Genomic DNA, 26,880 nt, shown 5'->3' with positions numbered 1-26,880 from the left:
GTTAAAGAAGTTATGAAAAAGAAAAGGAAAAATTTAAAAAATAACGTAACATGATTGTTTATGTAATTGTTTTGTCATTGATAGGAGTGTTGCTCTCTCTCTCTCTCTCTCTCTTATATATCTATATATATATCTCAAAATACCCGCGCTTGGCAGTGGGGAAGTAAAAAGAAAAGGAAACATTTTAATAATAACTTAACATGATTGACAATGTAATTGTTTTGTCATTGTCATGAGTGTTGCTGGCATATATATCTATACTAATAAACGGCAAAGCCCTCACTGACTCACTGACTGATCACTAATTCTCCAACTTCCCGTGTAGGTAGAAGGCTGAAATTTGGTAGTGTTATTCCTTACAGCTTCCTTACAAAAGTTGGGCAGGTTTCATTTAGAAATTCTACACGTAATGGTCATAACTGGAAGCTGTTTTTCTCCATTTACTGTAATGGAGATGAGCTTGAAACCCGTGGGGGCGGAGTTTCGTGTGACATCATCACGCCTTCCACGTAATTACGCAGTACGTAGAAAACCAGGAAGAGGCCCAAAAGCTGAAGAAAACATGCATTATATAATTGAGAAGGCAGCGAAACAATAAGAAGCGAGCGAGTGACATATATAACCATATTCATGAGTTCTGCTACTTCGGAAACAAAGCACGATGTAAACCTAAACTTTAAATTAAGTTCATAGACAGGCTGCCGCTGGCGTTTGTAATTTAGTGCCTACCCATATAAGGCCGTCCGTCAGCGGCAATCCAATAGCAAACTGCCACGGGTAAATATTCACGGGTGAAGGACTGTGCTTATGCAGAGGAAGATGAGATGGTCAGGGTGGTGTTTGGCACAAACTCAGCGAAACTGCGAGAGAAAGTTTTAAGTGCCGGGACTTCGGTAACATTAGATACAGCCATGGACATAGCACGACATGGCACCAGCACAGCTGGGAAACTTCGATGCATGTACACCGAAGCGCTCACGTGAACTGGCGCAGTGCACAGACAAAAAGCAACAGTTCCAAAGAGCGCTGCACAAAAAACGAATTACAAAATTGAAAAGGCAGCAAAAAAATATGAAGCGTCTGATGCATACAAGCATATTCATAAATGCAGCTACTGTGGAAACAAAGCACACGGTGGAAAAAGTCAATGTCCCGCTAAAGGAAGACAGTGTAAAAAAAACCTGTGCATGCAGTGTGTCAGGTCTCAGATAAAGAAGAAGATGAGCTGTTTATTGATGCAGTAAGAAACGAATCGATGAATGAAACCTGTCATCTTTACAACGATTGACAAACACGGAATGTAACTTGAACACAACACATCCTACAAATACGAACCTGATTGAAAGAAATAATGATAATCAAATCCTTGATGACAGCAACACTCAGTAAAACTCACAAAACAATTACTGTATATTGACAGTCATGTTACGTTATTTTAAAATGTTCCCTTTTCTTTTTCATAGCTTCTTTAACACACTACGTCTCCGCTGCGATACACGGGTATATATATATGTATATATATATACCCCGATCTACATACTCGAATAATGGATACTTTATTCGCCATCAATGATTGTTTTGGTAAAGCCATACTCAGTGTATTCATTAGATGAACGGTAAAAAAGTAAGAGCGAGGGGTGGATGACTTATTGAGGCATGCATGCAAAACCACAATAGCACGCGGGCTCGATGTACGAAAAATATATCTTTTCAAGTTCTATTTAGTCCATATGTGTCAAACTCAAGGCCCGCAGGCCACATCCGGCCCGGCGTGTAATTAAATCCGGCCCGCAAGATAATTTTATATACTTTATTATTGTTATTAATGGACCGGGGATATGAAGCGCTGGTAACACAATAAACTACAGATCCCATAATGCAGCGCTTCAGCTGCGTTGCCGAACACTTACCGCATCCCTGCGGTCTCTTCAGTCGTTTCCTTACTTTGCGAAGGAAGCAGCTATCTCACAGCTTCTGCACTGTTTTATAAACGTTATAACGTTTATAAAAGTTATTGTGTAGGTTTTATTTAATCCACGGGTTATCTTCTGTGTTCACTGCGGTGTCTTCTTTCGTTTACGAGCTTCGCCAAGGAAGCAGCTTTCTCACAGCTTCTGCACTGTTTTAAAAAAGAATGACATATAAGAAAGTCCTTTTTCCTTGCTTCAACAACGAAGCAACCTTATTATTTAATTCACGGGTTCTCCGCTGTTTCATTGTTCATTTATTACGATTTTTATAGTTATTGTGTAGGTTTTATTTAATCCACGGGTATTTCAACGCTGCGAAGCGCGGGTATTTTGCTAGTATATATATATATACACTCACCTAAAGGATTATTAGGAACACCTGTTCAATTTCTCATTAATGCAATTATCTAATCAACCAAACACATGGCAGTTGCTTCAATGCATTTAGGGGTGTGGTCCTGGTCAAGACAATCTCCTGAACTCCAAACTGAATGTCAGAATGGGAAAGAAAGGTGATTTAAGCAATTTTGAGCGTGGCATGGTTGTTGGTGCCAGACGGGCCGGTCTGAGTATTTCACAATCTGCTCAGTTACTAGGATTTTCACGCACAACCATTTCTAGGGTTTACAAAGAATGGTGTGAAAAGGGAAAAACATCCAGTATGCGGCAGTCCTGTGGGCGAAAATGCCTTGTTGATGCCAGAGGTCAGAGGAGAATGGGCTGACTGATTCAAGCTGATAGAAGAGCAACTTTCACTGAAATAACCACTCGTTTCAACCGAGGTATGCAGCAAAGCATTTGTGAAGCCACAACACGCACAACCTTGAGGTGGATGGGCTACAACAGCAGAAGACCCCACCGGGTACCACTCATCTCCACTACAAATAGGAAAAAGAGGCTACAATTTGCACGAGCTCACCGAAATTGGACAGTTGAAGACTGGAAAAATGTTGCATGGTCTGATGAATCTCGATTTCTGTTGAGACATTCAAATGGTAGAGTCAGAATTTGGCGTAAACAGAATGAGAACATGGATCCATCATGCCTTGTTACCACTGTGCAGGCTGGTGGTGGTGGTGTAATGGTGTGGGGATGTTTTCTTGGCACACTTTAGGCCCCTTAGTGCCAATTGGGCATCGTTTAAATGCCACGGGCTACCTGAGCATTGTTTCTGACAATGTCCATCCCTTCATGACCACCATGTACCCATCCTCTGATGGCTACTTCCAGCAGGATAATGCACCATGTCACAAAGCTCGAATCACTTCAAATTGGTTTCTTGAATATGACAATGAGTTCACTGTAATAAAATGGCCCCCACAGTCACCAGATCTCAACCCAATAGAGCATCTTTGGGATGTGGTGGAACGGGAGCTCGTGCCCTGGATGCATCCCACAAATCTCCATCAACTGCAAGATGCTATCCTATCAATATGGGCCAACATTTCTAAAGAATGCTTTCAGCACCTTGTTGAATCAATGCCATGTAGAATTAAGGCAGTTCTGAAGGCGAAAGGGGTCAAACACCGTATTAGTATGGTGTTCCTAATAATCCTTCAGGTGAGTGTATATATATATATATATATATATATATATATATATATATATATATATATATATATATATATACACACACATACATGTGTACATATATACACACACACACACACACATATACTATGGGGTGCCAAACAGGCAAATAAATTAATTTTGTGAATATATAAAGTCGGTGTCAGAATATATAAAGTCAAAACTTGAAAATAAATTAAAAAAACACTGTTCGGTTAATGTTTTGAAAATGATGCATGTGCCCTGCCCAGGATTGGTTCCTGCCTTGCGCCCAGTGTTGGCTGGGATTGGCTCCAGCAGACCCCCGTAACCCTGTGGTTGGATTCAACGGGTTGGGAAACGGATGGATATTCCAGCGCTTACTTTATATATTCCGACGCTGACTTTATATATTCTAGCGCTTACTTTATATATTCCGAAATATTCCAACGCTGTCTTTATATACTCAGGTTTTGACTTTATATATTCCAGCACTGACTTTATATATTCAAGTTTTAACTTTATATATACCGACGCTGACTTTATATATTCAAGTTTTGACTTTATTTATTCTGACAGTGACTTTATATAATCAAGTTTTGACTTTATATAGTTAAATGTAGTCATCATTGCATAACTTTTTCTTTACCATAGAAATTTAAAGACTAAATTCAACTTCCATTCCTAACAAAGATATTTCTGGCGACTAAATAGAACCTACTTATATCCAAATTCGAGCTATTGAGCTGTCGCCTGCCTGCCTGAATAAGTCACCCTCGCTCGCTCTTACTTTTTTACCGTTCATTTAATCATGGCTAGTGGCGTAAAAATTATAAAATGGAAGGAGGATTACACTGAGTATGGCTTTACCAAAACAATTATTGATGGCGAATCGATTATTCATAAAGCTTCAATTGGTGATCTGTTTTTCTGTGTTAACCATATATTTTTTCATACTTCTTCTCAAACCAAGAGGTTAAAATGAATCAGGAAGTGCTGATCAATGTAATCGGTGTACCAGGAAATCACGCATTGAGAGAAGTTCCCCTTTGCTTGGAATGCAAAGTGTGATTAAATGAGTGATTTTTTAACGCGTTATGGAGCAAATGCATCAAAGCTTCTCAGCTGTGCTTGTGCTAAGAAAAGGAAACATTTTAAAAATAACGTAATATGATTGTCAATGTAACCTTTTGTAAGTAGTGCCTGGAGGATTCAGTGTGGAGAAACTGTAGAGACAGCGTGTGTATTAACTTGTGGATTTTTCTGTGAGTATTTGGTGGCAGCGTCACAAACTCGCTTCCGTAACACTGCGTGCGTTAGCTGCAGAGCTCAGCTCAGAGCGAAATGAGGTGAATGGGAGGGGAGATGAGGACATGACTCCCCCACCCGCCTTAACTGTCAATCCCCCACTAACACAGTCTCTCAGAATTTGCATAAGCACAGCCCTTCACGTGCAATTTTAACTTAGTTACAAAGTGATCAAAACTCTCGTTTATATCCTGCGTCCTCTCATTAAACTTGTATCCTGCATTCCCCGTGGGCATGACAAACGCCAGCGGCAGCCTGTCTATGAACTTAATTTAAACTTTAGGTTTACACATTGCTTTGTTTCCGAAGTAGCAGCACTCATGAATATGGCTGTATATGTCATTCGCTCGCTTCTTATTGTTTCGCTACCTTCTTAATTGTATAATGCATGTTTTCTTCAGCGCTTTTTGGAGCTCTTCCTGGTTTTCTACGCACTGCGTTGACAGTCAGTTCACGTGATTACGTGGGAGGCGTGATGATGTCACACGAAACTCCGCCCCCCACGGCTTTCGAGCTCAACTCCATTACAGTAAATGGAGAAAAATAGCTTCCAGTTATGACCATTACACGTAGAATTTCGAAATGAAACCTGCCCAACTTTTGCAAGGAAGCTGTAAGGAATGAGCCTGCCAAATTTCAGCCTTCTACCTACACGGGAACTTGGAGAATTAGTGATGAGTCAGTGAGTGAGTGAGTGAGTGAGTGAGTGAGTCAGTCAGTGAGGGCTTTGCCTTTTATTAGTATAGATACTACAATTAGGGGTCACAAATAGCAAAGTATGAGTGCTGCTGCTTCTCAGATTCAGTGTTCTAAATCCCAAGCTCACTCCTCGATCATGTGGAGCATGAATGTTCTTGCAAAATCTGTGTAGGTTTTCTACAGATGCTCTAGTTTTCTGACCACATCCATAAAACATTCATCGACAACTGGGTGTGTGTGTGGGTCCTGAAATGGACTGTCCAGGGGTATTTGCTGCTTGTGCTCAGGCAACCAGGCTCCAGCCTTCCACAATCCACAGAGACTGCCTTTAATAGCCTGTGGAGTTTAATAAGTGGATTTATGACTTCCTGTCCTCTCTTAAGTTGATCTTAAAACATATTTTGATGATGTGGCAGTTAAACTTGCAAATTAATTCTCTAGTGCTAAAGTGTTTTTCAGTCATTAGTTTGGGGGTGGGTGAAAGATTGTGATTATTAGTTCCACGTTCTTACTTAAGAATTAGGTTTTCTTACTTAATTATGCTGTCTACTACATAAACTCACTTGACAACAAATGCTCAGGCACTATCTTTTGATATAAATAGTTTGCTAAACCAGTTTAAAAATTGCTTGACTTAGTGGCTTTGGTCATATGTGTATAATAGTTGGCACCTTTGGAAACTAAAGAGCATGCATTTAGGTACAGAGGTACATTGCAAATTTTTTCCTTGTTACAAAAGTGGGTGGTAAGGTGGCACAGTGGCTAGACTGCTGCCTCAAATCTGTAAATTGGCCCAGTATGTATAGCAGTGAACATGTCTTACAGATTAAATTCACAAATATGTATTATAGCATGAATATTCAAAATTAAAAAAAAAAATTAAACCACACATTTTCGCCATACTCTGGACACTGCTATGCAGCAACAATTGTTTTTTAGATTACAATTTCATTTATTTTTCAACCCTACTCAGTATTAATTGGCCTTAAGAAATAACATGGTATTTAATTCACACATCGCTTTTCATTTTCAAACTTTTAATTCATCAGTGTTCTCCCCAGAATTTTTTTCCAGCCGGGTGGCATGAAAAAGTAGCCGGGTGGGGTGAGACGGGGAAATTTGGTGGTGGGGAAAATTAAATGTGCACTATTTTTATTAGTTAATTCACAGCGGAAAAGTAGTGTGTTAAAGAAGTTATGAACAAGAAAAGGAAACATTTTAAAAATAACATAACCTGATTGTCAATGTAATTGTTTTGTCACTGTCATGAGTGTTACTCTCATCAAGGATTTGATTATCATTATTTCTTTCAATCAGGTTCGCATTTGGAGGATGTGTTGTTATGAGTTACATTCCGTGTTTGTCAACCGTTGTAAAGACAACAGGATTCATTCATCGAAGCATTCACTATGCAAATCGCTACTCGTGAATGTAAGATGTTTAACAGGCATTCCCGGTATTAACTTGTGCTAAACGTACCATGGTGTGACGTAAGGGGAGCTGACTGTAAAAAGGCAAGGAGGCACGTATTTTGAACGAAAAGGGAGAAGACAGCGAAGGAGCGGAAAAGTGAGAAGGAAAACTGTTTAAATAAAGAGCTAGGAAGGTAAATGTAAAGAAGCGGCCAGCGGTAAAGCAAGGAAGACTTCGTAATAAGGACGGTTTGGTGCACGTAGAAAGTGTAACAATAAGATTGTTAAGCCTTATGATAATAGGAGGATTTAGAGAGACGCATTGGGAGAAGTATAATCTGAACCTCTCTACAGTTTAGTTTATTTTCGGGTTGTAATGTTCATCAAATTTACGCATCATCTGGTCCAGTGGCGGACCGTGCATTTCACAATTAGGTCTTCAGTAGTGCTCCGTCTGAATCAACCCGCCCCTCAAAAACTAATTTATGGTTATAAAAACCATCTTAATATGCAGAAATACAGTATAAAGAGCCGCTGCATCTCAGATAGATAACTCCTGTAGCCACAATAAATGCCTTTTTTGAACAGACAAACCAGGGGTGAACAAGTTCCTTTCTACTGCAGCTACAGCCACGACACAAATAAAAAACATAAATAATAACTCATAAACTTGCAATATTATTTAGGAAAATCGCAACAATTTACTCACCAAAAATTCAGATTATCTGTAAACAAAATCCATCCTCCTCTCCTTCCTCAAAAACAGTTCAATTACTCTGTCGTACAGATTATCCGTGCGCTTCACTTCAATCAAAAAGTCCCTTTCTATCGCCATCGAAGCTAATGCTGAAAGTCGAACCTGCCCTGTCGTATTTCTGGCATAAGTTTTAATTCACTTTAGGGCTGAAAATGTCCGTTCGACAGAAGCAGTGTACACAGGAATGGTCACCGCCAAATATACCAATGAGAACAGCTGCCCCATGCTCTCATTCAGATTTTTCTGATGAAGAAAGTCAAGGAGATCAGTGGCAGATTTTCCTGCAAAATCATCCATGGCATACATTACAGTCCAGATCAAAAACTGCTCTTTGGCTCTTGTGTTAAACTGGAGAAGGCTGCATGCGGGAAATTTTTCTTGTATTCCCAAAACTTCTGGGGGTCGAGAAGCGTGACAAACATCAGTTTTTCCTGGTCTTGAAATCTGGTCTGTGTCTGGCAAATAATATTGTCCAGAATCCTGAAATGGAGTTGGTGGTAGTGTGTGCGAGGATCTTGCACTCGGAGCGCCTGCGGTGCGTTCAGTGGCCTCGTAGAGTTCCTCATATCGGCTTCTATCCAATCAATGGGTCTGAATACAGTGATGTTGCCGTACGCCTGCTAGAGGGCCCTACTGACACCAACTCAAAATCTGATTGGTAGAAGCAACAGTTTAATCGACATTTATTCTGTGTTAGAGGGCCTGCAGAACGGATTGTGAAGGCCTCTCTGCCTGGCAACAAATGATGGCTGAAATGTGATTGGTTAAATGCTTTAATACAAAAATACATGTCTGGAAGCAGCACAACCATCGGAAAAGCTATGAAAGGAAGCGGACAGACTATTTGTAATTATTTAATATGTATTCATGGACAAAATATAATTAACATCAGTTTGTGATTCAGATATTTTTTTAGGCCAGCAGAGAAGGTCTTGCAGGCCCTGACGGCCCACCACTCAAGCTCATGGTTAACTCATCAGGTCTTACATCACCGATCAGCGCCTGACACAATTCTCTGCCGCTCTCTCCAATAAGATAACGGAATAATCTGACCTTAGTGTTTTCCTCTGCCTCCGGCATTGCAAGTTTTGTGTATAATGTGAACTCGTCCTTCCATGTTCTCCATGACTTCGCCAGGTCTTTAGCATCGAGGCTTTATACCCTGCGTCTTCTCATTAAACTTGTATCTCGCGAATATCTTGTGCGATCTTGCGATGTCCACGGCTTTATTTAATTTTAGCTCAGACCCGGCACATAAAAGTTTCTCTCACACTTTCGCTGAGGGAGGGTTTCCGCAGTAGCTGCCCTTATGAACATGCTAAGCAGTCCTCCACCCACGAATATTTACCTTATATGGGCAGGCACTCAATTACGTGGGAGGCGTGATGATGCGAGATGCAACTCCGCTTCACACGGCGACCGAGCTGCAGGCTATGGCCGTGTACAGTATATGGACAAAAGAGGTTCCAGTTATGACCGTTACGTGTAGAATTTCAAAATGAAACCTGCCTAACTTTTTTAAGTAAGCTGTAAGGAATGAGCCTGCCAAATTTTAGCCTTCCACCAACATGGGAAGTTGGAGAATTAGTGATGAGTGAATCAGTGAATGAGTGAGTGAGGGCTTTGCATTTTATTAGTATAGATTATTTTCTAATGCTCAATATGACTTCCTTTTTTAAGGTTTGACAGTTTTTCACTCTTGCCAGAATATTTTTATAAAATTTAAGAAGTATCCAATTCAGGATCCTGCAACCTTAACAACACGGAATGTAACCCCCTTTCACATTAAGCTGTGCTCACTGGGATCACTAGCCCAATATGAGCTAGTTTAGCTAAATTTGGAAACGACTATTTGAGCTCTGATGTTGTTGCCATTATAGTAAAATCTGTTTTGGACCGAAATCTTTGTATGATTGACTTCTGATCATTTTTGATGCAACTGTCCATTCTTGCCTGCTACTTTCATATTTTAAAACTGGAGGGCTACCATTTTTGGAGTAATGATCAAAATGAATTTCAGAGCAGAGTTTCTGCACTGAAAACTTTTGAAAAGCTGAAAATAATTGGCATGTCAAGGAATCTTGCATCTAGGTGTTTGACAACTGTCTCTAGGTATTATCATATACTGCAATTTTGAAAGACATAACATCACTCTTTGTATAAACGATGCAGAGATCTGACCATTCTTCTGTTAGACAATGATGAAGGCTTTGAAAATATCTCACATGAGAGGCTTTCAACTGCATGATGGACAATTTTGTGGCAAGCAAAATTGGCAATTTTGATAAGATTGACATCTTGCCTTTGCCAATCCTTAGATAAGTTGGACAACAAAGATAATATGTCTGAAAGCATCATCAGAGAGAAAACAAAATTGTAAGTTTTAATACATTTGCTTAATCCTTCAGCTGTGATGTCCTGTCGTTGAGTGGCCTCTCTTTCCAGCACAGCTGTGACACTCATCATACACTGTCGTAGTGACTGTACTACAAAGTCATGAGACAACCATCTAGTGTCACGGGCCATTTTCAGCTTAATCTGGGGAATGTTCAGAATATTTTGAATTTCCTTTAAACCAACCATCCTAACTGAAGAATTTTGGAGGAACTAGAACAGCTGCCTTAAGATGTCATTCAGTTTTATTAAATAAGGTACAGCAGCTGTTGCCTGGATACTTGCAAGGGCCAATCGGTGGTTTACACAGTGGCAGTTGACCAAGAGTCCAGATGTTTTATCTTTAAGCAGTTTTGCCACACCTTTCTGTTTCCCAATCATAACAGCCATTCCATCTGACCCTAGTCCAACCAGATCTAGTACACGCTTTCCTAAAAAGTCAGCAGAAGACTCAATGTGCGTTTTACTTTTTTATGGTCCAGCAAGCTTTCTTTTTGAATTCTTGTGCATGGCACGTTTACCCAAGGTAACTCCCTCCTTGGGGGATGTTTGTTTGAATATTTCATGCATAATGAGCACCACATACCATTTTCTTGGACCATTAGACAATCAAAATCTTTAAACCATTGTATGTTTATGCCAGATAAGCAGTGCTTAGATTTATCAATTGGCAGAGTGTGTGCTGAAGAGATTTCCCCTGATGGACCAGCCTTTGCAATGTTTTTGTCTGAAATCGCCACATCAAGAGTTGATGCCGCACCTTCATTAGTTTGTGGTGTCTCTTTTCTGAAGTAACTGAGCAGTGTGGTTTTCTTTTTTTTTTGCTCATGTTGGTAAAATGTTTGTAAAAATTTTTGTAAAAAATTAAAAGTACCTATGAATAAGACTTTTGAGTGGGAAAGTGAGAGCCTGTTGGATATTCAATGCACACTTGCACTAGGGCAGGGCAAGATATGAACAAAAATGGAATGGCAGATGGATCAATTTAACAAAATCCACAACAATTCAGTGACAAAACTTTTGCTCAGGACACAGTATGTGCTGTATGTGCTGCATGGGTTTCTGCACACTTTTTGTAATATGGACACAGGTCCAAATATGAGCAAATATAAGAACGGCAGATGGGGTCACTTTAACAGAAACCATATTGAGTGCTACAAGTATTTTTGCACACAGAGCAAACCTAATTGCTTAAAGAACTGTATATATATTGGTTTGCTATGTACTGAACAAGAAGAGAGCAGCTGTATACTTAGCAGCACTACACAGACTGCACTGGCACTGAGAATAGAAATGTCACTTCCTGACACCCTTTTTCTGAAATTTGACAGGCTGGTTCCACTAGCCTTTTTTTTATTTTATTAGTCTTCCTCTCGCCCGCACATCCTCTTTGCTTGTGAACTGCCGCTCCGATCCCGCTATTAGCATGTACAGCCCCCTCTCGCCCGCCCACTTCTCCATACTCCTTGCTACTGTATTAAGCTGTGCCACCCCCGCTATTGCCATGTACACCCCTCTCTCGAAAGTCCACCTCCCCATACTCTTTGCTTGTGAACTCCCTGCTATTAGCTTTAGAATCGAGTGATTGGCAACATCCCGTCCCGCGCCTCTCCTCTCACCACTTGCGATTTTGCTTTTAAAATATTGCCTGCTCGTCCCTTGCCATCTATTCAGATCATTAGATCTGCCTGTGTCTGTAGATTTGCGGCTGTCATCTCACAATGTCATGCGAGATGACAGCTGGGCATTCAACTAAATTAGCTAAAAGATGCTAGGGAGAACACTGTTCATTATTCATATCTTTATTTGTTGGACTGTGTCTATTGTCAGAAATGATTCTTTATAGTAAGAGACAGAGTGTCCTTTACATTTTCAAACATAGTCTATTTTGCAGAACTCCATTACTGTTTTGCTTACACACTTCTGGGAACTAGGAGACACAAACTGTGCCTGGCTTTCTGATCTCTCCCCTGCAGCAGAGAGAAAGGCAGGTTCCTAACTGATTCGTGCTTTAAGTGGCTGCTCTATTTAATGCCGTATAGCTCCACTGACAGGAATGTTGCATTCACATATAATAGTAACTATAAACACTTTCTACTTGTAAAAACTGGTGTTCACTATACTCCCAGAAAGGTCTAACTAGTGGCCAGTCCAACATCTAACCACTGTGTATATTCTTGGGTTTTGAAGTTTTTCTATCAGAGCAATGCTAGAACAGTGAAGTCACTGATGTGCTTTTATATATCTACTTATTTATTTTTTGTCAATTTATAACAAAAAGCTGCATCATTTCAAACTACATGAAAGGGTCATTTTTTCTACTAAATGACAGAAAAATGTGATGGTTTTCCTTTACAGGACAGATAAGCAAACAGTAAAAATAAATTTAATAAAATTAAACAAAGAAGTGCTGCATTATAAAAACCTATTTTACTTGTAACATAACAAAACATTCTCGATGTTCAATTGATCTGAAATTTGTGGGGGTGCAAGGTATTCTGGCAGCATTGGACACAAGGTAAGAAACAACCCTGGACATGAAGACAGTTGTCTTCTAAAAATGTAAAGTTGCTAGATCATTTGAACTGAAGTTTACATAAACAATTCTAAGCATGACCTAGACTGAAAATTAGTAATTACTTACGGAGCATTCTGCCAATGATTGGAGGACGTCTAGACTCAGGGAGGTGAATTCCCAGCAAGTAGACAGGTACTCCTGACAATGCTATTCCAATTCCAATTAGGGAGTTTATAGTGTCACTGTATAATGGTACAGCAATCAAAAACACGGTGCAGAGGCAGAAGGTAATGGGAAAGAAGAGGCTAAGCTGTAGAAAGGGAAAAAAAAAAAAAATCAGAACAAGAAAACTAAACAAAGGACCAACTACTGCATCATCTGAAATTAAACACTGACCCAAAAGCATATTCTTGTTATACGACTGTGCTGCATCACTGTGAAAATGAATTAAAAATAAGAATTGGGCAATAGCACTAGAATTATATTAAAAACCTCTTCTTATCTTATTCTTAACTTTTCCAATGCAATACTTACAAAAAAAGAAATTTGTAATGCTAACTACAATGCACAAAGAGAAGCTGTTATGGATCTTTGCATCATAAAAAATAATATCAAGTACAATAGCATACTTTGAAAAGAGTTTTAAATGCCCAACACCACTTAAACAAGATGCATGGAAACCACAAACTGATATTAAAATGAACAAGAAATGTATAAACAGTTGAAAACACAGCTGAATGCAATCTAGCCCTCAAAATATTTATCATTTGATATTGTTAGGAATGATACAAATAAAGATAAAATTTTTGCTAAATCCAGGTCCTGAGCATTCAAAAAATAGGGTAGAAGGTTACATTTTAAGTGCTAGTAATATTAGTAATTTCCAAAAAACTGACACAGAAACAGTTGTAATTAATGATCTAACACTGCAACTAACCAGACATTTAGTGAGAAGGCTATGAAAAATGACTATTAGGTAAAATGAATACTGCGTTAAGCTTTGGCACACTGATAAGTTAACAGTTTAAAAACATTTCATTCTAATTTAACAAGTTCTTCTTGTCATCTGTCAGGGAGAAAGTAAATAATTTGTAATCAGTGCACATCTGTAAAGTCAGATGGAAAGCAGACAAAACAATATTTTGAATAGAGATGTATATCTGTGTGTGTGTACAGTATATATATATATTATATACTGCTCAAAAGAATTAAAGGAACACTTTTTAATCAGAGTATAGCATAAAGTCAATGAAACTTATGGGATATTAATCTGGTCAGTTAAGTAGCAGAGGGGGTTGTTAATCAGTTTCAGCTGCTGTGGTGTTAATGAAATTAACAACAGATGCACTAGAGGGGCAACAATGAGATGACCCCCAAAACAGGAATGGTTTAACAGGTGGAGGCCACTGACAATTTTCCCTCACAATCTTTTCTGACTGTTTCTTCACTAGTTTTGCATTTGGCTACAGTCAGTGTCACTACTGGTAGCATGAGGTGATACCTGGACGCTACAGATTTTGAGTTGCTGCAATTAAATTTTGGCAAAATGGACTAGCCTGCCACATAATTTTTTCACTCTGATTTTTGGGGCGTCTGAATTCAGGGCTCTGTAGGTTGATCATTTTCATTTCCATCAAACGATGTGGTATCCTTTCGTTCCTAACACATTACCCAGTCTATATCAGTATAGATATTCGTGAGGATTTCTTTTTCCCATTGAGATCTGATGTGTTTTCAAAGTGTTCCTTTAATTTTTTTGAGCAGTTTATATATACACATATACACACACACACACACACACACACACACACATGTTGCATAGTTTTACTGTCAAATAATGCAAAGAGTACTTGACACGTGTTTTGCCCTAATTCTGGGCTTATCAGGCATACACACTCACTGCACCTGCTCTCAGGGATCGAACCTCGGATGTCGGCGTCAGAGGCGAAGCCTCTTTACGTTGCGCCACGGCGTGTGGTTCATTTATTTGACTGCATGTAGATCGGGGTAATTACACTCATAGCATTTGTAGTCTGAATCACAATATACACACACACACAAATACCTACATACATATATATACACACACACACACACACACACACACAGAGTGAGAGAGAGATGACAAGGGTGATGTGGTCATGAGTCTTAGCTTGATATAGTACACGTACATCAGAATGCTAGTACAACTGTTGTTTATTTATATCTTTAGCATGGATGTGAGAGAAGGGAGCATTACAGTCACTGAACCTTGTGGATCTAAATGTATGAACTGGTGCCTAAATGTTGGAGTTGGAGAGTTATTGACAAAGTAAAGAAAATTCAGAAAAAGAGAGGGTATGAGCTAAATCCATATCATGGTATAACTGAAAATTCAGATTGTTTTATTAGATATCAGTAATATTGTACATATGTTTAAAACAAAAAAGGGTTAATATAATTAATAAAGATGCCCCACATCAATCAAAACGATCTTAAACACTCTCCTACTCAAATATATTAGACTGCAGATGTCCACTTCTCTTGAACTGATACAAGTACTGGTTCATTCTCACTTGCTCACAGTGCCTGCCACTGCCAAGCAAAATCATCAGAAGACTCAGGATGTAAATGTACTACATTTGTGTGCCTATTGCACGTCATAATGCAAGTTTATTGTATTACTGTTTCATAAAATTCTGAAGACATGTTATTCATACATTACCTCTTCTATTAATTCTACCTGTAACAAACTAAATAATACTTCTTAACTGTTTAAAATTTTCATTCCAAAGAAATCAATTCATCTACAGGTGCTGGTCATAAAATTAGAATATCATGACAAAGTTTTATTTATTTCAGTAATTCCATTCAAAAAGTGAAACCTGTATATTAGATTCATTCATTACACACATACTGATGTATTTCAGATGTTTATTTCATTGAAAGCATTGAATAGTATAAATAACAATTAACTAGAATTATAGAAATGAGAGATTTCACTTTTTATTTTTTAATAAATTTACAAACCTTTCTGAAAGCATGTTTTTACTTTTTCATTATGTGTTGTCTGCGGTGGGCTGGCGCCCTGCCCGGGGTTTGTTTCCTGCCTTTCGCCCTTTGTTGGCTGAGATTGGTTCAGCAGACCCCCGTGACCCTGTAGTTAGGATATAGCGGGTTGGATAATGGATGGATGAATTATGTGTTGTTCAGTGTTGATTGATGGGCAAAAATAGCAAAATGTATTTATTTAAAATTAAATCTGCAACACTACAAAGTGTGCAGAAAGTAAAGGGGTCTGAATACTATCTAGATCCACTGTACATGTGCTGGTCATAAAATTAGAATATCATGACAAAGTTGATTTATTTCAGTAATTCCATTCAAAAGTGAAACTTGTATATTAGATTCATTCATTACACACAGACTGATGTATTTCAAATGTTTATTTCTTTTAATTTTGATGATTATAACTGACAACTAATGAAAGTCCCAAATTCAGTATCTCGGAAAATTAGAATATCAATTAAGACCAATGCAAAAAAAGGATTTTTAGAAATGTTGGCCAACTGAAAGGTATGAACATGAAAAGTATGAGCATGTACAGCACTCAATATTTAGTTGGGGCTCCTTTGGCCTGGATTACTGCAGCAATGCAGCGTGGCATGGAGTCAATCAGTTGGTGGCACTGCTCAGGTGTTATGAGAGCCCATGTTGCTCTGATAGTGGCCTTCAGCTCTTCTGAATTGTTGGGTCTGGCATATTGCATCTTCCTCTTCACAATACCCCATAGATTTTCTATGGGGTTAAGGTCAGGCGAGTTTGCTGGCCAATCAAGAACAGGGATACCATGGTCCTTAAACCAGGTACTGGTAGCTTTGGCACTGTGTGCAGGTGCCAGGTCCTGTTGGAAAATGAAATCTGCATCTCCATAAAGTTCGTCAGCAGCAGGAAGCATAAAGTGCTCTAAAACTTCCTGGTGGATGGCTGCATTGACCTTGGACCTCAGAAAACACAATGGACCTACACCACCTGATGACATGGCACCCCAAACCATCACTGACTGTGGAAACTTTACACTGGACCTCAAGCAATGTGGATTTTGTGCCTCTCCTCTCTTCCTCCAGACTCTGGGACCTTGATTTCCAAAGGAAATGCAAAATTTACTTTCATCAGAGAACATAACTTTGGACCACTCAGCAGCAGTCCAGTCCTTTATGTCTTTAGCCCAGGCGAGACGCTTCTGACGCTGTCTCTTATTCAAGAGTGGCTTGACACAAGGAATGCGACAGCTGAAACCCATGTCTTGCATACGTCTGTGCATGGTGGTTCTTGAAGCACCGACTCCAGCTGCAGTCCACTCTTTGTGAATCTCCCCCACAGTTTTGAATGGGTTTTGTTTCACAATCCTCTCCAGGGTGCGGTTATCCCTATTGCTTGTACACTTTTTTCTACCACATCTTCCCTTCGCCTCTTTATTAATGTGCTTGGACACAGAGCTCTGTGAACAGCCAGCCTCTTTAGCAATGACCTTTTGTGCCTTGCCCTCCTTGTGCAAGGTGTCAATGGTCGTCTTTTGGACAACTGTCAAGTCAGCAGTCTTCCCCATGATTGTGTAGCCTACAGAACTAGACTGAGAGACCATTTAAAGGCTTTTGCAGTTTGTTTTGAGTTAATTAGCTGATTAGAGGATGACACCAGGTGTCTTCAATATTGAACCTTTTCACAATATTCTAATTTTCCAAGATACTGAATTTGGGACTTTCATTAGTTGTCAGTTATAATCATCAAAATTAAAAGAAATAAGCATTTGAAATACATCAGTCTGTGTGTAATGAATGAATCTAATATAAAAGTTTCACTTTTGAATGGAATTACTGAAATAAATCAACTTTGTCATGATATTCTAATTTTATGACCAGCACCTGTACAGTGGATCTAGATAGTATTCAGACCCCTTTACTTTCTGCACACTTTGTAGTGTTGCAGATTTAATTTTAAATAAATAAATTTGCTATTTTTGCCCATCAATCAACACTGAACAACACATAATTCATCCATCCATTATCCAACCCGCTATATCTTAACTACAGGGTCACGGGGGTCTGCTGAACCAATCTCAGCCAACAAAGGGCGAAAGGCAGGAAACAAACCCCGGGCAGGGTGCCAGCCCACCGCAGACAACACATAATGAAAAAGTAAAAACATGTTTTCAGAAAGGTTTGTAAATTTATTAAAAAATTAAAAGTGAAATCTCTCATTTCTACAATTCTAGTTAATTGTTATTTATACTATTCAATGCTTTTTGTTTCCTGTATTTACCTTTTATTTCTTTGTTTTAGATGAATATTACTTTGTATCTAATGTTACCTTGTTTATTTATTTTTTTGCTCTCTATCAGTTGTTTATTTTGGAATTTTATTGAGCATGGGAACTCTAAATTATTGTAAGGTGCATCCAGTTTACTTTAATTGTTCTTAAGATTTATCTAGCACTGTGGCAAAATGAAACGACTGCACATTTTTAAAAGGCACATACATCTCTAAACCATACAATGTCCAACAATTCACATTGCATGTCAGGATAAAAACTAATCTATAAACGCAAAGGAATCCCCAGTAGACCTCTGTGATAAAATTGTGACAGGGCTCTAGAGTGCGACCAAATTTCTCAATGGTGCGACTAAAAAAAATCAAAGGTTGCACCGGTGCGACCAGCCATTCGAGGGGGGAAAAAAAACGAAACTCCGTGACTCTTAAAGTCTCCCTGTTGTTCAATAACAGACACACATTAGGCCCATATCGTGGTCTAAACCAATCAGAGATAGTGAAGGGCGGATCCCGCCCCCCCCCGATTGGCCGTGGTCCAGATATTCCTGTACGTGTATGTACGTTTGAAAATGCATGTGATGCAGTCAGACAGAGAGAGGTGAGTAGCCCATCAGGTAAACAGTGGATGTAGCCGCAGATTATGAGAGAAGATGAAAAGAACGATTGACAGCTTTTTTGTTAAGAATGTTAAGTTAGGGCCTGATCCGTCCGAAAATCATAACCAATGCTCTGACACGGAGCCATCAACCTCCCAAGTTATAGCAAGCCGTGGTCCGGAGATGGCATTAGATAATGAGCCACATACGATCGAGTCCGAGCCCACTGAAATTAAAAGGGGTAAAGTGTATACATTTCGAAAAGAGTGGCTTGACCAGTTTCCTTAGCTAAGATACAGTAAAGCCGATAATATAATGCACTGTATTTACTGTAAAGAGTGTGGGAAGACCATGGCCGGCAGTAGTGCATTTGTGACTGATTCTAATACATTTAGAATTGAAACGCTGAAAAAGCACAATGCATCTATAAAACACATTACATGCCGCGATAAATGCACTGCTCAAGTGTCCCTCTCCCCGCTGCCTTTCAGCGCAGGCAGCAACAAACAGATCATCAGGCGAGGCGAGATGATAATTAAGTTTAACGTTGCCTACAATATTGCAAAAGAAGAACTTCCCTTCACTAAATTCAAGTCCAAAATAATTCTTATGAAGAAAAATGGCTTGAACGTAAACCCAACGTACAGCAAAGATGTCGCGTGAGCCCAATTTATAGAAGTTATCGCAGATACATTGAAAAAAGTTTCAAGTGTTGCCAGAAGCACAACAACATAAATAAATGCTAAATGGAAAAAGAGTGGAAGGACCAAGACTCTTCCTAGAGTAAGACATCTGATCAAACTGAGTGAGTGAAAATGAAGGGCCTTGGTTTGGTAGGTGAACAAGAACCCAATGGTTACTCTATCAGAGCTTAAGATGTCTTCTACTAAGCTAGGAGAACCTGTTGGAAGGGCAGCCATCTCAGCAGCACTCCATCAATCAGGCATTTATATTAGAGTTTCTAGATGAAAACTATTCAAGTTGAAGGCACATGACAACCCACTTGTAGCCTGACAAATGACATTTAAAGAACTCTGGTTTGATGAGACAAACTTTGAACTTTTTGGGAGAACTTTAAATACTATGCCTGGCAAAAATCAGGCACTGTGCATCACCGGCCTAATATCAACCCTACAGTGAGGTATGATAGCGGCAACATCATACCATGGGGTTCTTCTCAGCAGCCAGGACAAGAAGACTGGTCAGAATTAAAGGAAGGATGAAGACACCCAAATTCAGAGTGGTCCTTGAAGAAAACCTGTTTCAGAGAGTGTGGGACCTCTGAATGGGGCAACAGGTCACCTTCAAACAATGACCAGAAAGCATACAGTCAAGACTATGCTGGAATGGCTTCAGGACATGTCTCTGACTGTCCCTGAATGTTCCTGCCACAGCTCAGACTTAAACCCCATAGAACATCTGTGTAGAGTGCTGAAGATGGCATTTTACAGATTATTCCCATCAAATCTAACATCGTTTAAGAGGATTTGCCAGGAAGAATAGACCAAATTGTCCAAATTCAGGTGCTTGTAGATACTTACACAAAAAGACTTGAAGCTAAAGCTTGTTGCTAAAGGGGCTTCTACAAAGGGGCCAAGTAGTTATAAGAATGACAGATTATAGTTTTTGATTTAAAAAAACAACTGGAATCTATTCTGAAAACATTTTTTCACTTTGTTATTAAGGGTTATTGAGCATAGATTGCTGGTCAAAAAGGGCAAATTTATCCATTTAAAATTAAATCTACAATACAATAAAATATGTTGCATTAAAATGCACTAATGCAGAGGTTACATGTGTACAATATTTTACAGTGTACTAAAAAGGTTTGCCTTTTTGAATTTGGTATTCTCCTAATTGTTTTTATGTAAACATCACAAAAACTTTATTTATTGCACATTTCCCTTCAGAACAGGAGAGGGGGAAATGATGGGAAGAAGGCCAAAAAAAGACGACAAAGTAAACAGAACTTATCTGGCTCTTACATGCAAAATTTTAAATTAGCATTAGTAGGATTATGACATAGGGGTTAGATAGCGCTGCTGCTTCATGTACCCTGCATCCTGGGTTGGAGTGCCAATCTTGGTTATTGTCTTTGTGTAGTGTACATGTTCACCCTATACCAGTTTGGGTTTTTCTCCACTTTGTCATCCATATCCCAAAAGACATGAGTTTAGGTTAATTAGGAATTCCAAAGTGACCCTGTGTGAGTGAAGTGTAGGTGTAGATGTGAATGGGCCCTGTGATAGGACTGACACCCTGTCCAGAACTGTGTCAATAATAGAATACTTTAATAAGGGAGGCATGTCTGGGAGGTAGTCAGACTGACGTTCTACATAAAGAAGCATGCCTCTTATAGATTCAATGTTATTCCTTGTGCAAAGTAGGGTTTGGGAGTCTCCTTCCATTGCTCAACATGATAAGACAAGTGGACTGCAACAGGAAACATCTAGCTCCACACAACTCTGAACTGAATTAAGGAGGGTTGAGAATGTTGTGCTAACATGTACTGAAATCCTTTGTTCAAGACAGCAGACAACTGCACTTTATAGTTTATATTCTAAAATGAAAAAGCAGGTAAGAAATCTAATATACAGATGGTCATAACATGCTTTACTGAGCCAAGTGACAAACAAATAAAATATTTTATAAAAATGTGTTGTACAAACAAATGTTGCTGTTACTAACTGAAACCATAAAATGCAGGTTTATGGAACAAACAAAGGCACTTTTAATGGAAAGGATACCCAGTATGTTGGAAATTGTAAGGTTGATTAGTTTACAAATAATCACAACTACTACTAAATTACAAAAATTCTAAAATATAAGCAAGTTTACAAGAAAGAAACAAATACAAATGCAAGCGAAAGTGAAGAATAAAACAAGCACTCCTATTGTTAATCTTAGTCATCATTGCAGATATAGTGATTCCTCAGCAGATTTATACTTGAATAAAGATGCAGAAGTGAGCATAATTGTATTTTTTTTAGTTTAAATGTTGTCAGTTTTACATATACATTTCATTTGTCGTTTTACTTTGAATACTGGAATCTTACCTTGACAGGCCGGGGTCGGTCTGGTTCTTTAAAACGAAGATAGATCTGTCCTGCAATTGACAGACCCACAAAAAACCAGTAGCTAAAGCTGTAGTAATTGATTAACTGAAAGACATCCTCCACTGAAAGATACATCAGAGCCATGGCACACTGAAAAATAATAAATAAATATAAGCCAATCTAAGAGAATGAGCACCTTTAGATTTATATTTAGAGAAAACTAAGTATCATAATAAGAGCACATCTCTTATAAGAAATGAAAAAATGACAGCATACAGCTTACTGGACAAAACACTCATCTCGGAGGTCTCGGTTGTTGTTTTTATTTTTACACCATCCAAAACACAATTTTATCTTTGTGTTAAGGTCAAAACTAATCCAGAAAACTCCAAGTATACTGCATTGTTTGAGAATTTCATAAGAGCAGCAAAATTATGGCTTTATATTGAGTACATTTCATAATAAATAGATGTTCTGCTGTAATGGCTGACACTATAGATTAGAGTTTATAAATATGAAATTAGAATGTTCATAAATATGGGTTGAGAATGTTTTTGTTCACTCTGCAATGGAGTATGTATTTTACATTACCTTCCAGAGTTTCTATCGTTGCCTTATCTGTTGTCACCTTGCCATAGTACAATAATGCAATAAAGATTGGTTATAACTTATTTTAATCAGATTCAAACTAATTTGCTGTATCTTATGTTTAAACAAATGTGTCTTTATGTGTACTATTTCTGTATTTAGTAAATTGTAAAACTGATTCTTTTTCAGTGAGAACTTGTCACCGCACTGCTCTCCTGCACTCAGTGAAAAATACTTTATAAAAATGAATTGAAATGAATGAACCTTTCATGGTCTAATGGCACGCCTTAACTGTGGCTGTCTCCGAAATGCCTCATAAGTGAAAATTGCTTTTTTAACCATACCTGTGGGTTAAGAACAGGGAGATGAATTGACAGCCTTTCTTATGTTATCATCAACAGTATACAGTGATCCCTCGCTATATCACGCTTCGACTTTTGCGGCATCACTCTATCACGATTTTTTCTCATACACGCTTATGTCACTACGCATGCGCTTTCTGAGAACTTTTATCTAAGCCCCACGATGGCTCCTAAACGTGCTGCTTTTCTAAGCCTTCGGACAATAAAACTAAGCGCTGGAGGAAGATGCTTACTATCCAGGAGAAGATGAAACTCTTGGATATGATCTAAGATGGCAATACCCTACAAAAGCCTCCTCACGCATATGAAAAGACAGTGCCAGCAACTGCCTATCAAGATGTTCTTCAGCTGTGCACCCAGACACCTACTGCCTACTCCTAGTACTCCTTCAGCGGAAGAAGACAACGACGCACCAGCTGAAGATACTGCACCACCTGAATAATCTCCTACTGAGGTCGTGCCTTCATAGGTTAGTGGTTGTGTGTAAAAACTATCTATTATCTATTATATAAAAGCAGTTGGGATTGTCCTTCTGTCCCGTGAGTGCAAAGTGTAGCAGTATTCCGCTTATCACAGACTTACTACTTGCGGCTTGCAGTATGAAGCGACGCGATGTGAGCAGAGTTCTGGTGCTCTCATTGTTCCCCTTCTTTTGTATGAGATGCGCTGGAAAAATAGACAAAATTATGTCTCTGGAAATAATTAATGTTGATGGAGTACAAATACCTCACCGCGTAGTAAATATCAGGGGAGATGGTGCTTGCTTATTCTCATCTATAGCTTATTTAGTGCGTGAAACTCCATCTTTAACGGTACAGATTCAGGCTGACATTGTACGACTTTGGACAGGCACTCGAGGGGATAAAAAAAACTTATGTTTTTGGGAGATGTTATGAATGGGCATTTTGATGTTCTCATTCCCTACACTTACATGCCTGATGTACACATGGAGCGCACACAAATTGAGGATAAAAGTCGGTCGCCTTAAAAGGCGGGTGAGCCTAGTAATATGATATTTGTAACATCTAATATGTCTTATTTTCTCTTATTTTGTCTAATATATTGGGTAATACGAGTGTCATGGTGACTAAAGGGTGTTATTTCATGTCTATAGGGCTCTAATAATGTTAAAAAACGTATTTAGAAGGTCGTAAACAAGTTTTCTATACTCTGCGAAAATATTCGATTTAAAAATAAAGAATCCTACTTCGCAAAAATTCATTTATCATGGTCGAGTCTGGAACGCATTAACCGTGATAAACGAGGGTTCACTGTACAAGGTGTTTTTGAGAGTTAGTGCTCTGTTAGAAAAAAGGGATGCACTATTTACTTCACTTGGGTTGATACATGGGGATGTGAGTTAGGATTGAGTTTTTAGAATTCCTTTCTAATTAACTTCATCATTGAGACTAAATAGTAATAAAAATAAAACACAACTTGGGTCATCATGCCAAAAGAATTGTGTAAATTGTCTGAAAAAAAAGACTTATTTAATTAGTATAGGAAAGGCTACAAAGTAATCTCTCACATTTTATCATGGCATGATATGTCCCTTGGTATGTACGTTTAAGCTTCATTTGAACTGCATTAATCAACATTTAATTCATCCAGTGTGGTGTCATTAACAGTAGCCTTTACAGCACCAAAGTGTTGCATAGAATAATACATTTTTATCTAAGACAAACTGATTAAAATAAAGTGTGCTAGTAACCTCATCATCAGTGAAATTTATCTGTCAATTACACTTGGCTTTTAAAATGAACATGTTGAGCCATAATCTTGGAATCTATACTAATAAAAGGCAAAGCCCTCACTGACTCACTCACTCATCACTAATTCTCCAAGTTCCCATGTAGGTAGAAGGCTGAAATTTGGCAGGCTCATTCCTTACAGCTTCCTTGCAAAAGTTGGGCAGGTTTCATTTCGAAATTCTACGCGTAAAGGTCATAACTGGAAGCTATTTTTCTCCATTTCCTGTAATGGAGTTGAGCTCGAAAGTGGTGGGGGCAGAGTTTTGTGTGACATCATCACGCCTCCCACGTAATCACGTGAACCGACTGTCAACGCAGTACGTAGAAAACCAGGAAGAGCTCCAAAAAGCGCTGAAGAAAACATGCATTATATAATTGAGAAGGCAGCGAAACAATAAGAAGCAAGCGAGTGACATATACAACCATATTCATGAGTGCTGCTACTTCGGAAACAAAGCAATGTGTAAACCTAAAGTTTAAATTAAGTTCATAGACAGGTTGCCGCTGGCGTTTGTCATGCCCACGGGTAATGGGGGATACAAGTTTAATGAGAGGACGCAGGATATAAACAAGAGTTTTGATCACTTTGTAACTAAGTTAAAATTGCAGGTGAAGGGCTGTGCTTATGCAAATTCCGAGAGACTATGTTTGTGGGGGATTGACAGTTTAAGGCGGGTGGGTGAGTCACGTCATCATCTCCCCTCCCATTCACCTCATTTCGCTCTGAGCTGAGCTCCGCAGCGCAGTGTTACGAGCGAGTTTGTGACGCTGCCACCAAATACTCACAGAAAAATCCACAAGTTAATGCACACGCTGTCTCTACAGTTTCTCCACGCTGAATCCTCCAGGCACTACTTACAAAAGGTTACATTGAAAATCGTGTTACGTTATTTTTAAAATGTTTCCTTTTCTTAGTACAAGCACAGCTGAGAAGCTTCGATGCATGTGCTCCATAGCGCTTAAAAAACGCATTTAATCACACTTTGCATTACAAACAAAGGGGAACTTCTGTCAATGCATGATTTCCTGGTACACTGATTACATTGATCAGCACTTCCCGATTCATTTTACCCTCGCACCCCCTTTGTTTGAGAAGAAGTATGAAAAAATATGAGGTTAACACAGAAAAAGAGATCACCAATTGAAGCTTTATGAATAATCGATTTGCCATCAATAATTGTTTTGGTAAAGCCATACTCAGTGTAATCCTCCTTCCACTGTATAATTTTTCCGCCACTAGCCATGATTAAATGAACGGTAAAAAAGTAAGAGCGAAGCGAGGGTGACTTATTCAGGCGACAGCTCAATAGCTCGAATTTGGATATAAGTCGGTTCTATTTAGTCACCAGAAATATCTTTGTTAGGAATGGAAGTTGAATTTAGTCTTTAAATTTCTATGGTAAAGAAAAAGTTATGCAATGATGACTACATTTAACTATATAAAGTCAAAACTTGATTATATACAGTCACTGTTGGAATAAATAAAGTCAAAACTTGAATATATAAAGTCAGCGCTGGAATATATAAATTCAAAACATGAACATATAAAGTCAGCGTCGGAATATATAAAGTTAGTGCTGGAATGTATAAAGTCAAAACTTCAATATATAAAGTCATCGTCGGAATATACAAAGTCAGAGCTGGAATATCCATCCATTTCCCAACCCGTTGAATCCGACCACAGGGTCACGGGGGTCTGCTGGAGCCAATCCCAGCCAACACTGGGCGCAAGGCAGGAACCAATCCTGGGCAGGGCACATGCATCATTTTCAAAAAATTAATCAATCAGTGTTTTTTTAATTTATTTTTCTGAATACGTTTTTTTTTAACTTAGTTCAGTTGAGAGTCGTTTCAATCAATAGATTTTGACTTTCACTTTATATATTCAGGAGTGAGTTTATATACTCCGATGTTGACTTTATATAATCAGGAACGACTTTATAAATTCCGACGCTGACTTCATATATTCAGGTTTTGACTTTATATATTCCAGTGCTGACTTTATATATTCCGACACTGACTACAGTAATCCCTCCTCGATCGCGGGGGTTGCGTTCCAGACCCCCCCGCGATAGGTGAAAATCCGCGAAGTAGAAACCATATGTTTGTATGGTTATTTTTATATATTTTAAGCCCTTATAAACTCTCCCACACTGTTAACATTATTAGAGCCCTCTAGACATGAAATAACACCCTTTAGTCAAACGTTTAAACTGTGCTCCATTACAAGAAAGAGATGACAGTTCTTTCTCACAATTAAAAGAAAGCAAACATATCTTATCTTTAAAGGAGCGCCGTCAGGAGCAGAAAATGTCAGAGTGAGAGAGCTCGCAAAGAAAAGCAAACAATCAAAAAATCAATACATGCTTTTAAGTATACAGAATAACCGCGATAAAGTGGCATTTTGTAGAAGAGCGTCCGTGTCCTCTGTGCAAACAGCCCCTCTGCTCACACCCCCTCCGTCAGGCAGAGAGTGAGAAAGATAGAGAGAAGCAAACAAGCCCGCGCTGAAGCATATCTTATAGCATTGAGGAGTTTTAGTTAATATGTAATACATGCTCTGATTGGGTAGCTTTTAAGCCAACCGCCAATAGCATCCCTTGTATGAAAAC

At 38.8% G+C, this 26,880-nt stretch overlaps 1 protein-coding gene across 3 annotated transcripts in view; it reads right to left on the bottom strand.

Annotated features, from left to right (window-relative positions):
- Positions 1-26,880, bottom strand: part of slc7a6 (solute carrier family 7 member 6) — a 91,686-nt gene that overhangs the window by 7,723 nt on the left and 57,083 nt on the right. For all 3 annotated transcript variants that reach the window (XM_039763200.1, XM_039763201.1, XM_039763199.1), the window contains 2 exons: positions 21,568-21,717; positions 12,733-12,916 (listed from right to left, as the gene is read on the bottom strand). In XM_039763200.1, coding sequence (XP_039619134.1) covers positions 12,733-12,916; positions 21,568-21,717 — 334 coding nt within the window. The remainder of the gene's footprint in view (positions 1-12,732; positions 12,917-21,567; positions 21,718-26,880) is intronic.

The sequence above is a fragment of the Polypterus senegalus genome, chromosome 9, assembly GCF_016835505.1.
Source record: "Polypterus senegalus isolate Bchr_013 chromosome 9, ASM1683550v1, whole genome shotgun sequence".
Taxonomy (NCBI): domain Eukaryota; kingdom Metazoa; phylum Chordata; class Cladistia; order Polypteriformes; family Polypteridae; genus Polypterus; species Polypterus senegalus.
Note: the sequence above shows the minus strand (reverse complement) of the source record. Positions and strands in the feature narration are given on the sequence as shown.